The following is a 12,058-nucleotide window of genomic DNA, read 5'->3' on the forward strand; positions in this document are numbered from 1 at the left end:
AGAATTTCTTCATGGAAAAGGGGGTCAGGCCTTGGCAGGGGCTGCCCAGGGAGGTGGGGGAGTCCCCAGCCCTGGAGGTGCCCAGGGAAGGACTGGTCAGGGCACTGAGTGCTCTGGGCTGGGGACAAGGTGGGGATGGGGCACAGAGGGGGACTGGATGATCCTGGAGGTCTTTTCTGACCTCGAGGATTAGGGGACTCTGAACATGTCCCTGCTCAATGTGGAAAATTAGAAGAGCAAACTCATAAAAACCAACCAAAAACCAAGTTACCGCAGCAAAGTGAAGTCTTTCTCACACTCGGTGCTCTGGGCTGGGTGACAGCTTGGGGCTGGGTCACAGGCTAGACTCTTGGAAGTCTTTTCCAACCTCAGTGATCCTGTGAAACGAGAATCACACCCAAACAAAGGGATTTGCTCCATGTTTCCACCCGAACCCTCCTCACCGACCCCACTGCGAGCCGAGCTTAACCTCGACCTCCCTGCTCTGTTTCAGGTTCTCCTCCCTCCCTCCCTGCACCCCTCCAGGATGTCCTGCTGCTGCTACTCCCCCTGTTACACCCTGTGCTGCTCCCCCCGCTACCGGAGCCTTCGCTGCTGCCGCACCTACAGCTGCTGCAGCCCCTGCACCGTCCGCACCCTGCGCTGCTGCCGCCGCAACTACGGCTGCGGGAGCTGCTGCGGGTACCGTGCCCGCAGCACCCGCTACTGCTACCCCTCCTGCTGCTACTCCTACGGCTGCTGCTCCTCCTGCTGCTAAACCCCCCACAGCCCCCCTAGCCAGGCCCAGCACCGCCCCAGGCCAAGGGCTGAGCCCCAACGGGACGTTCGGACACACACCGAGTCCCTGCCGGGGCACCCGAGGTCACGAAGGATGAGGAGCTCGGCCTCGCTCTAAAAACTCCTGGGGATTTCTGCTTTTCTTGCTCCTTCTGTCTGCTTCTCCCTGCCTTTCTCAACTCTCTTGGTAGCCTCCTGTATTTAAACGCCCTCACAGCCCCGTCAGCAACGGGAGGGACGATCTGCAATTCCTGTGGAACTTCTTGCAGCCGCTCTGAAGGACCTGTGCAATATGAGATTTTGGGTCATCTGCATTTTCAATAATTACTTCCAGTAAGGTGCTGCAGGACTGTAATGGAGCAGGATCACAGCTGTCTCACCTTTGATCTGGATTTACAAGCACCTGGAGGATGAACAACGTGGCTCCAACAAGAAGGAATGTTCTCCAGTGCAGTGACTCACCTCCTGTAGCTCCTTCCAGCATCCCAAAACTATAATCTTTCTGTATCTGTGCCAACTCCTTTTCTTGCTGCAATAAAGTCTTTCTGCATTTAAAAAAACCCTGGAGATCCAGTTGTTTTCTTGCCTCTGTCCCTGTTTCACGTGAATTCATGTAAAGTGGTGAGTGGTGACATCCTGAAAGGACTTTCTGTCCCCAGAGCTGGCAAAGTATTTGCACCTCGAGTTCTGTGTCCTGTTCTGGGCCCTTCATGGAAAGAAAGACATCGAGGGGCTGAAACATGTCCAGCAAAGGGAACAGAGCTGGGGAAGGATCTGGAAAATCAGTCCATTGAGGTCCCAGTAAATACACTCTTCTGTTCCCTTTTACCCCCCAGAAATGCAAGAAATGCCCCAGTTTCTCCCTTTCATTTACTTAATTAAACTATTACCAGATTTAAGGTTAAATGTGCTGGTTTTACCTGGGGTGGAGTTAAACTTCAGCACAATAGGGCTGTAATGGTCTTTATAATAATGTTGCAAATATAGAAGAATTAGTCCCAGACCTGCACAGAGAATACAGAAAACTGTTCAAGTGAGCAGAATATTGTCCTATTCCTGCAAGGCAAATTCAGTGTTCTTGTTCCAGAGTTCTTGTCCAATATCAGGTCACAGGCAGTGATGGCTCATGTCCTAATCACACCACACTGGCCCAACAGCAGCACCAAAGCATCTGGAGATTAATTACTTATTTCCCACCAAGCCAAAGCCTGGAGTTGTAGGAACATGCAAATCCAGAGCCACAGCTCAAGTTTCTTGCAGCTCCAAAAGTCCCTGTTTCCAGCCTGAGGAGGACAAGCCTCCACAGGCAAGTCCTGAAGCACATGAAGTTAATAAATTTGCCACTGTTTGCTGCTATGGATTTGAAGATATTTCAGAAACAAAGTGGAAAATAAAACAAGGAAAATGCAGGATTGATGCAGAGTAAGTTTTTAATACGAGTGAAAGGCAGATGTACTTTATAAAGAGACACAGAACAGAGAGCCCACATTCCCAAAGAGGCCTTTACACCCTGCCCACCACCTGGTCAGAGCTCAGGCTTTGTACATCGTCGCAAACAACATCAGAGCCGGTTTCCGAGGACTGGAGCACCGAGGAGAAGCAAGTTCTAGGTCAAGGGGAGACTCTGGGTGGCAGGAGCAGCAGCAGACACCGAGCAGAACGAAGAGGGATCATCGCAAGCACCTCGAGGGCAGCGCAGAGCTCTCGAAGCCGCCGCGGAGGGCGGGCGGTGCGCCCGGGGCCCAGTACACCCTCTGCTGCCGAGGTTCTCCATCAACCCCTGTTTGCCAGGCTTGGGCTGACCTTCCCCCGAGGGCCGTCCCGGCAGGGTTCAGCAGCTGTAGCAGCCCCCGTAGCCGTACCTTTGGCTGTAGCGGGAGCCGTAGGGGTAACCATAGCGGCCCGAGTAAACACCGGGGTATCCACAGCAGTCCCCGGAGCCGTAGAAGCCCCGGTAGCCACCGTAGCCGTAGCAGTCCCCGGAGCCGTAGAGGCCCCGGTAGCCATAGAGGCCCCCGTAGCCATAGAGGCCCCCGTAGCCGTAGAGGCCCCCGTAACCGTAGCGGTCGCCAAGGCCGTAGAGGCCACGGTAGCCGTAGAGGCCCCCGTAGCCCCGCAGGCCGCAGGGGCTCCCGCAGTCGTAGCCCCGGTAGCCGCAGGGGGAGTAGCAATCGTCGTCACACTGGCCCTGGAGGAAGGTCATCTTTGTGCACTGGAGGGAAACCTGGCAGCGGGGAGGGAAGGAGAGGCCGTGAATATTCCCGTGAATATTCCCAACGGCAGCGACAGAGCCCGGAAACTCCCTCAGGGGTCCCGGGAGGCTGAGGGCAGGAGCAATGTCAGGACCTCAGCTCCTCCTTACAGCCCATTTCTGGGATTTTATCCACAGAATGCCACAAATGTGGTGGGGTGGAAGGGACCCACCAGGACCATCGAGTCCAGCTCTCAGCCCTGCACAGGACCCTCCCCAAGAACACAGAGTCACAGGGTCTGCCAGGTGGGAAGGGACCCACAAGGACCATCAAGTCCAACCTGTCTTTAAACTGTTTGGTTTTCTCCCTTTCTGTGATTGGTGAAAACCCTGACCATGGAATCACCTGTTACAGACTCAAACCTTGCTGCTGATTCAGGATTTTTCTTAGAGAATATCTGTTAGGAGTGGACAACCCTAAATTTCTTTCAGGACATCAGCTTTGCATGGAGCTCTGCATTTCCAGCTCCACCAAGGAAGTCTTCAAGCAAGCCCAAAGTGATGTTTGGGTTCATCCCTCCAAGTGCCATTTCAGTGATTTCCACCCATTTTAATTTGCATCTGGAAGTGCTGACAGCACACACAACAACCTACAGAGCATTGACACACCTGAGAACACCTGTCCTGCCAAACAGACCTGCAGATCTCACTTAAAAGAGGAGATTTATGGAAAAAACCACAGAGGGTCATGGTGGGGAAACCCATTTCTATCTCTGCTGCCCTAATAATCCCTTATCAGGAAGCCTCAGGGACCAACAGGACCCATTTCACTCCCAGCTTTAAAACTTGAACCCACCAACTCCTGCAGCGCAGCTCAAACCTTGAATTTCAGAGAAAATCCCAGAAAAATCTTAAATTTCAGAGCAGCCTCAATCCCAGCAGAAATCACTCAGGCAAAATTCCCAATCCCTGTGAAGGAAGGAGGGAAAACTTACCGAGTTCACCGGGAGGAGGAAGGCAGAGGAGCTGCTGAGGAGCCCGGAGCTCCCGGCCCTTTTTATACTCCCTGCTGGCCCTCCTGGCTTATCTCAGACGCCCTGAGTGTTCAAAAAGGTTTGGAGCCTTATTGGTTGGAAAACAAATTTGCCTGTACACGTCATATCTTCAATTAATATAATTTTCTTCATTGTTTGGGATTATTAGTGTGTTCCCAGCCTCCCATATGGCACACGTATTACAGGTTCCTTTCATCTGCCAATTTTCTGGGCCAGCTACATTCCTGATACCATTTTATTGTCTCCGTTGTGAAAACTGAAGTTTGTTTCTGTATAATATAAAAGTCATTTCTGCCTTCTCAAGGACATTGGAGAGAGAGAAATTTTCAGTAAAAAAGGAAAGCTTTTCCATGTATTGGATATTTGTTTTTCACTAGAAACTGATGCAACACAACACAGGCTTTTTATGTAAAGGAAATGCAAATGTAGATGTAGGAGTTTTATATCAAACTTCAGCAACTCGAGGAAAAACAGCCAGAACCATAAATAAATCTTAATTCCATTCCTCCAAAATGCTCATGAATTGAAGTCATGTTGCTGCATGAGCAGAAAGAATGTTTTCAACAATAAATATGACTCTGGCGTTGTTTGCAACACTTTAATTCACTAAAGGGCTTGACCTCAGCACAACAATGTGGAGATTTCAGGTATGAACTTGATGTGGAAATAAAAAAAATTATAAAGATTAGCACTAAAAGAGCTCTAAATGCTATTTTCCAAAGAATCACATCCATATTTTTTCCACAAAGAATCAACCACGTGTATCCAACTCAAGGAACACCGGAGTTCACGGCAGAACTCCTTGTGTGACCTTCACCTAATTCCTGGCATTAATTTGAATGGAAAATAAGCGTAATAATGAGCAAACAGGATGTTGAGGCTTCCTCAGAATTTTGAATACCAAAGCACTTCATAAACACTCATTAATGTTTTCAATTTGCAAAGTGTTGCAGGATTTAAATATTAATAGTTTGTCACCGAAAGACAACTCCAGATTTAATAACACGGTCACTTCCAAGACACTTCAAGGTCTCTTCTTGTTTCCAAGCCCCATTAAGGTGCTGCTTTTGTTGTATGAAAGTCAAAAAACATCCCCCCCCATAAAAATGTTCTAAAGTAGGAAGGGATATTTGGGAACATTCACGGGGTAGTTGGAAAATGTCTCTGACGTTGCTGTTGTAGAACCCGAGACCAAAATCCAACAGAGCTGCTGGGAAGGGACGAAGGGACGCCCCCCAGGGTCACTGGGAAGCAGGCAGAGGTCAGGATGATGCTGGGAAGCTCCAGCCCTCCTCGGCACACCAAAGCCGAGCCTCTTCCTTTGGTCCCCAACTTGTTGCACCACAGGACGCCAAAGCCAAGCCAACGGAGCAGCCACGAGGCGATTGCGCAACGGGCAATGGTCTAAACGTCTCCCCAAATTATTGCCAGCCCTCCAACCACAGGGAATTGCCTGCAATTTTCCCAGAGATTCTCCTCGTTTCGAGATTAAAGAAATTCTGGAGGGGTTACACACGTGTCGCGACGCCGAGCTCGGGAAATATGAAAATCGGTGACTCTGCCGACGTCAACCGGAGGGACAAAGGGTCTGATGAGATATCCTGGATAACTCTGGAGCTCGGGAGGGTATAAATATGGACCTCCGAGCCTGGAATTGTATTCACTCCTCTCAGTCACTCAACTGCTCCCCTCGGTGAACCGGGTAAGTCCATCTCGACTCTGCTCTCGTGTCTCTGTGTTTGTCCAAATATCTGTGTGTGCTTGGATATATATAAAAATATATATATTTATAATTAAATTTATATCTATAAAAGGTAGTGGTGTATATCTATAAAAGGTACATATGTACCATTACCTGTTATATCTATAAAAGTTAATGGTACATACATCCATTTATATGTGACATATGTAATGTGTGTCTGTGTACAGGTACGGACCTTCTGTAAGCAATTTCTTGTCATTTTGGAGCAAACTCCAACCACAAAATTCCCTGCAATCGCAGGGAATTCCTTCACTCAAACTTTTTTGCTCTTCTTTCCTGTGCTTATTGAATATTTAGGCTTTAAAGCGCTGAAAACTTGAAGTCTTCTACCATAATTTTGAAGCCAAAAGTGATTTCCAATTCTGGATTATATTTGTGTATTTTTCTTTAGTTTATTAAAATTCCTCTGAATTCCGGAGTGGGAAAGTTCAGTTCTCGGTTGGCAAAAACCTTCTTTTCCATGTTCAGTCAGCGATTTCCAAAAGCTGAGGGGGGAACAAATTAGAGAAGTTGTTTGGGATTCAGGAGATTAGAAAAATAAATGAGATAATTAGGAGGATGAACACAGGAGGGAAGGAGTTGCATCTCCTTCCAGCCTTTCCTCCTGCCATCAGCAGCCCATAAACCTCATTTCTGGGTGTGTTCCAGGCTCACCAACATCAACAAACGATGACCTTCTACACGGACTTCTGCGACGACGGGTGCTACTCCCAGTTTGGGTACGACGACCTCTCCGGCTTCAGATTTGGGAGGCCCTTCAGCTACTCCTGGGATCAGTTCCGATATGGGAGCCCCTACAGCTACAGAGGCTTTGGGAGCCTGTTTGGGAACAGGGGCTTCCTTGGCTACGGGGGCTATTACGGGTACGGGGACCTGTCCGGGTTGGGGTATGGATATGGATATGGATACCCCTTCTCTCGCTTCGGGGGCAGGTTCTTCTGAAGCAGGAACAGTAACCAGGACACGGACTCACGGCTGATTTCTGGGGCTGAGAACGCCCAGTGCCCACCCCCCTGGCTGAGTTCAGGGGGACACGTGGGTGCCGGGCTGCCTGAAACTATTCCCTGCGTAACTACTCCACGTGTAACCACTCCATGTGTAACCACTCCACGTGTAACCCTCTCTAACGTCTCCTGTTTCTTCAGCTGTAGCTCCAAAGGGCAACTTGAATTGCAGCAAGAGCTGAGGCACCTTCAGAGCATGTTGGGGGAGTAGAGCAAGACTTTGGGTGTGAGTAAAGTGCCTTTTAGTTTTAATTCACAACCCCTTGGTATTGTCATAGTAGTAGGAGTTCCTGCAACCACTTTGCTCAGCCTTTAACTTCACCCAAGATGACATCCAGTAGAGAAGCTCCTGTTCCATGTCCGTGCTGTGCCTCATCTGACAGTGAACGTGACTTCCAAGCAACTCTGTGAGCAAGAAACTTGTTCTGTGCTGTCAAACTCCACCACTCCCACCAGGAAAAGCATCACCCACCATCAGAAACTCTCTGCTTGCTGAAGACCCTTTTGTATCTCTGCAAACTTGTTCTTTCTGTAACTCACTGTTTCTCATTTTCATTAAAATTACTCTGTTTAGCTGCATCAGGTGTCTGGTCTTCTCTTGTCTGGGCTCACACACACTTAAAAAGGACCACCAGCCACTCCAAAGAGCCATAGAACAGGAGGGAAGCCTAGACTCCAGATGTTGGAGACAATCACCACATCTCTACCTGGATTGCTCCTGCCCTGACTCATTTCCCCAGGTAGGAGGAAGTTCTGCCTCAACTATCCTGTGACCTTTGGCTTGCCCAAATTCTTCTCCAAAAAGAGGCATCAGCTGACTGACTGTACCCCCAAACAGAGACTCCTGGAGCAAAGCTGGGGGTTGTGTTTGAGCAAGAGAGATCTCAAAAAGCAGGAGATTGAGGGGAAGTCTCGTGGTCTGCCAGGGCAGGAGAGAGGTGACACTCAAGGTCAAAGACACCTGAGAGAAAAGACCAAAGGCAACCAAGCCACGACCATCTGCTGGAGGGATCATCTCCTTTGCAAACTGAACAGCCAGGTTCTTCAGGGAGTTCCTGCCAGCCTTTAGCATGTCACCCTAGGAGACTGAGGAGTCTTGATTTAGAAGACCAAAGATTATAATCTGGCACAGAACAAGGTGGTTCAACAGGCAGAGCCCAGACAGGGCTGCTTGGATCCCCTGCAAGCCCAGCTATACATCAAAGGCATCACCAGGAGTCACAAATCTTGATGCAGAAGTGACTGTGAGGGGCCACCTCTGGGCTGACTTTCAGGAGATACCCATGGCTACCCCTTCTCTTCCCATGGTGGCCTCCTGCAGAAGCACTTCTACATTCCAGAGCAAAGGGGAGGAAAGGGTCAAGAAAAGAACTAAGGGAGGAGATTGGAGAAGCACTTTAACAGGGCAGAAAACCAGGGACAGTCAGCAGAACAGTCCCCAAGCAGTAAATGCTGTTCCTCCAGTCCAACATCCATGTCACTGATCTCCCTTAAATTCTTTGCCCTTGAACTGGACGGCAGCAGAGGATGAGCCCCCACAGCTCCATTTCCCTGTCTGAGATACAGGTCTGGTCTGCTGCCTCAGAAACCACCTCCTGGTGTCCTAATTTGAGCAAGACAGACCCAGATCAGGGCACCCCAGGAAGAGGGTCAGCGCAGGAACCTCCACCCAAAGCTGCCAGCAGGGCACGTCCGCAGGAAACCAGAGCAACCCTTTGAAACTGCAGAGCTATTAAGAGATGCTCAGTAATCCTTCTGCTGGCTGCTGTCAGCACCAAAATGGGCTGGGTTCCCCAGGGAAAACATTAGGAAATGGTAGAGTCTCCCAACACTATAAATCCAGCTTATCTCCCTGGGGCCCACAGGGCTTTTCCCACCGGCACCTGCGGAAGGGCCTCGGCAGCGACGCACAGGAACAGAACAGGAACAGAACCCGTAAAGCCAAAGGTTTGAGTGGAATTCTCAGCCCGCCCCAGGGTCCTCTGGCCCCAGTTTAACCTCAGTCCCTGTCCACGTTTGCCAACCCAGCATTATTTATGGTGGTTCTTCCCCTCCAATGCCCCCCCCCGGCCCATTCGCTTCCGACAGCAGGAGCAGCCCCCACCCAGAGCCCGGGGAACACAACCCAGATGTGGTGATTTCCTGGCAGCCCCAGCCTTCCCAGACCTTTCACCTGCCTTCACCTCTCTCCACCACGCTGACCTGGAGCCACCTGGGTGCCACCTCACGCCCCTTTTTGCTTTGAAGATGTCACGGTTGTGGCTCCCCCTCCGCACCGGGGGTGTCCCGAGGCAGCTCCCTGCAGCCTCCCAGCCAAGCAAGCTCAGCCCCCCAGGGATCCAGGGAACATCCAGGACCTCCTCCTCTGCTGCAGGTCAAGCTTATGGGAATGTTGGAGCCCACACAGGGAGGAAAAGCAATTTTTCACCCCAGATGCCCTCACAGGGTGCTCTGCCTTTAACTGGGGCTGCAGCCCTTTATCACCCATTCATTCAAGCACATCAGGCTGGTTCAGGGAGTCCCATATCTTTGTGGAATTCCAGCCCAGACCACTTCCAGAGCCCCCCAAGCATCAGCCAACAGCACCAATGCTCATTTCCCGTGGATCTGTCCCAATATCTCAGGAAGCTTTGAGTTTCCCCCCACGTTCCAGTGGTGCCTGAAGAGCATTTTCCTGGGTTTATGTCATAGAATCATGGAATGGTTTCGGTTGGAAGGGACCTCAAAGGCCAACTCATTCCACCCCCCTGCCATGGGCTGGGTCACCCTCCACTATCCCAGGTTTGCTCCAACACAGCCTTGGACACTCCCAGGGATGGGGCAGCCACAGCTTCTCTGGGCAACCTGTGCCAGGGCCTCCCCCCCTCCCAGGGAACAATTCCTTCCCAATATCCAACCTAAATTTCCCCTCTGTCAGCCTGAACCCACCCCACCTTGTCCTGTCATCCACTTCCCCGTGAACATTTCCTCTCTGACTTCCTCGTAGGCCCCTTTCATGAAGAGACTAAATCTGGAATTCTTTCGTGTCCCCAGGCTGAAGAAAAGGTGGATGATTAGAGGAACTTTGTTCCTGGCTGAGATATTATCATAACAGAGGCAGCTGCCTCATTTAACTAACAGAAAACCACCTCTGTAATTTCCTGAGCACCAGTCCCAGCAGGATGTATTTACTGCACTGTGGGAAATTTAAATGCACCTTGGGAACAACCCACACAGGTGATGCCTCAGGACCTGCCTCCAGCACAGAGATTCACTGCAAGACTGAGAATCCCTTTTAAAGGCTAAGCCTGTCCTAAATGAGAAATTGGGCCCCTGAATAGTGCCCAAACTGGGCTAATTTTTCAAATTATTTCTCAAAAAGTGCAATCTTTAAGAAGGGAAAGTGGGACATGATACAGGAAAAAAAATGGCCTTGCTGGAAGCAATGAGAGAAACAAGATTTTCAAAATTCAGCATATTTAGATGAACATTGTTAACCCCTAATTACTGTTAACCCTGATAATTAGGTTCCATAATGAACCTAACAGACATCAGCAAATGCTTCTATCTTAAAAAGACATTAAATCTGCTTAGTAAGACACTTGATATCTTCAGTCCTCAGGGCAGTTCACATGAGTAGTTTTTATGGCAAAAAAGAATAAAAGAGCATCATAAACAGTTCCCAAAAAAACCACATTGGCAAATTTTCCTCATTTTACTGAATTTGCTGCTTTGTGGTAACTGAAGATCTCAAAATATTCCATGAAAAGTGCAACTGGAGCAGCCTCAACAAACTGTAGCTCATCCCCAAATGCACCATTAGCATGACAATAAAGGTCCCTTCCTCTGGCTTTGGAGGTTTGGGGGATTTCTCCTGTGCAGGGAAGGGTTTCTGTGGTTGGGGAGAATCTGGTTTAATCACCTCCTCCAGAACTCACCACCAGCCAATTACACACCATTACAGTGCCCAGACAGCTTTGTTTTCCTTCCACAGGAGGACAATAATTCTGCACAGAGTGACTGCTCTGAAACAATCCCACATTCTCGGGTCACCCTGCAATGCTTAATTACCCTGGTTCTATTATTAACAGACCACATAACATTTCAAACACAGCACAGCGTGGAAAGTTTGGGAAACCTTTATTATCAACAGATTCCTGAGGGAAGTGATAATTCCTGCAGGGAACATCACCACCCATTTCTGCACGCCCGGGTTCTGTTGTTGCCCTTCACTTTAAGAAAGACACTGAGGAGCTGGAGCGTGACCAGGGAAAGGGAAGGGAGCTGGGGAAGGATCTGGAGAACTCCTGAGGGAGCTGGGGGGGCTCAGCCTGGAGAAAAGGAGGCTCAGGGGGGACCTTCTGGCTCTGGAATTCCCTGACAGGAGGGGGGAGCCAGGGGGGGGGTCGGGCTCTGCTCCCAGGGAATAAGGGACAGGATGATTGTTGTAAAACACTGAGCAGAGCAGTAAAGCCAGAAATTTAATTTTTACCCTCAAAAATAGCTGCTCTCACATAACATTTGGCTGCAGACCCTTTTTAGCAATGCCAACCCTGCCCATCCATCTGCTCCCTTGTGTCACCACCTGGCTGGGGAGGCTGAGCCTGAGGACACTGAGGAACAGGGGCCAGAAAAGCCAACGCTGAGCAAAAAGCTCCTCAGAGCTGAGCAGGACCAGAAATGTGGGAAGGGAAGGGACACCCACGGCCCAGAGCTGCTGTGCCAAGGAGGTGCACAGACAACCCACTGCCAAATCCCTCGGGAATACCTTTATCCTGCTAGGATCAGGCTGGTGCAGCAGGACAAAGGCACATGGGCGAGGAGAGGAGGGAACACACACACAGAGGCCAACAAGGTGTTGCAATGTCGTGTTTAATGAGGAAGAAGCAGCTGATACAGAGGTAGGATTACAAAGTCCAGGTCACAGATCGTCCCCAGCCCGTGGTTTGGTGCAGGATGACTCCTGGAGTGGTTGATGGGGACACTCAGCCCTGAGCACCCAGCACAGACACAGGGCACGGGCTGCTTGACACCACAACCCCTTTTATCCACCAGGAGCCAGAGAAAGAGTCTACAAAGGGATCCAAAGAGGATCTCGTAGCAGATCCCTTTATGTTGTCACAATCACAGAAGCACAGGGTGGTTTGGGTTAAAGACCATCTCATTCCACCCCAGTTGGGGCTAAAAGGGACCTTAAAGATCATCCCATTCCACGCCAATGCCAAGGGCAGGGACACCTTCCACTAGACCAGGCTGCTCAGAGCTCCATCCAGCCTGCCCTTGAACGCTT

General features: G+C 50.0%; 2 protein-coding genes across 4 annotated transcripts; one reads left to right on the plus strand and one right to left on the minus strand.

Annotated features, from left to right (window-relative positions):
- Positions 1 to 2,189: 2,189 nt before the first annotated feature.
- Positions 2,190 to 9,134, minus strand: LOC113960146 (keratin-associated protein 6-2-like). 3 transcript variants are annotated; one of them, XM_027669538.1, is made up of 3 exons: positions 8,992 to 9,134; positions 3,964 to 4,065; positions 2,190 to 3,001 (listed from the first exon to the last, which is right to left on the minus strand). In XM_027669538.1, the coding sequence occupies exon 3, from the start codon at positions 2,978 to 2,980 to the stop codon at positions 2,609 to 2,611; it is 372 nt and encodes a 123-aa protein (XP_027525339.1). In that variant the 5' UTR covers positions 2,981 to 3,001; positions 3,964 to 4,065; positions 8,992 to 9,134; the 3' UTR covers positions 2,190 to 2,608. The 3 variants fall into 3 exon arrangements, with proteins under 3 accessions (XP_027525339.1, XP_027525340.1, XP_027525338.1); XM_027669539.1 differs by lacking the exon at positions 3,964 to 4,065; XM_027669537.1 differs by lacking the exon at positions 8,992 to 9,134 and having other exon boundaries at positions 3,964 to 4,641.
- LOC113960148 (keratin-associated protein 19-2-like) lies at positions 6,386 to 7,569 on the plus strand. The gene has a single exon (XM_027669543.1). The coding sequence runs from the start codon at positions 6,455 to 6,457 to the stop codon at positions 6,725 to 6,727; it is 273 nt and encodes a 90-aa protein (XP_027525344.1). The 5' UTR covers positions 6,386 to 6,454; the 3' UTR covers positions 6,728 to 7,569.
- Positions 9,135 to 12,058: the final 2,924 nt, after the last annotated feature.

This window comes from Corapipo altera, unplaced genomic scaffold (genome assembly GCF_003945725.1).
Source record: "Corapipo altera isolate COAL_440 unplaced genomic scaffold, ASM394572v1 91, whole genome shotgun sequence".
Taxonomy (NCBI): Eukaryota; Metazoa; Chordata; class Aves; order Passeriformes; family Pipridae; genus Corapipo; species Corapipo altera.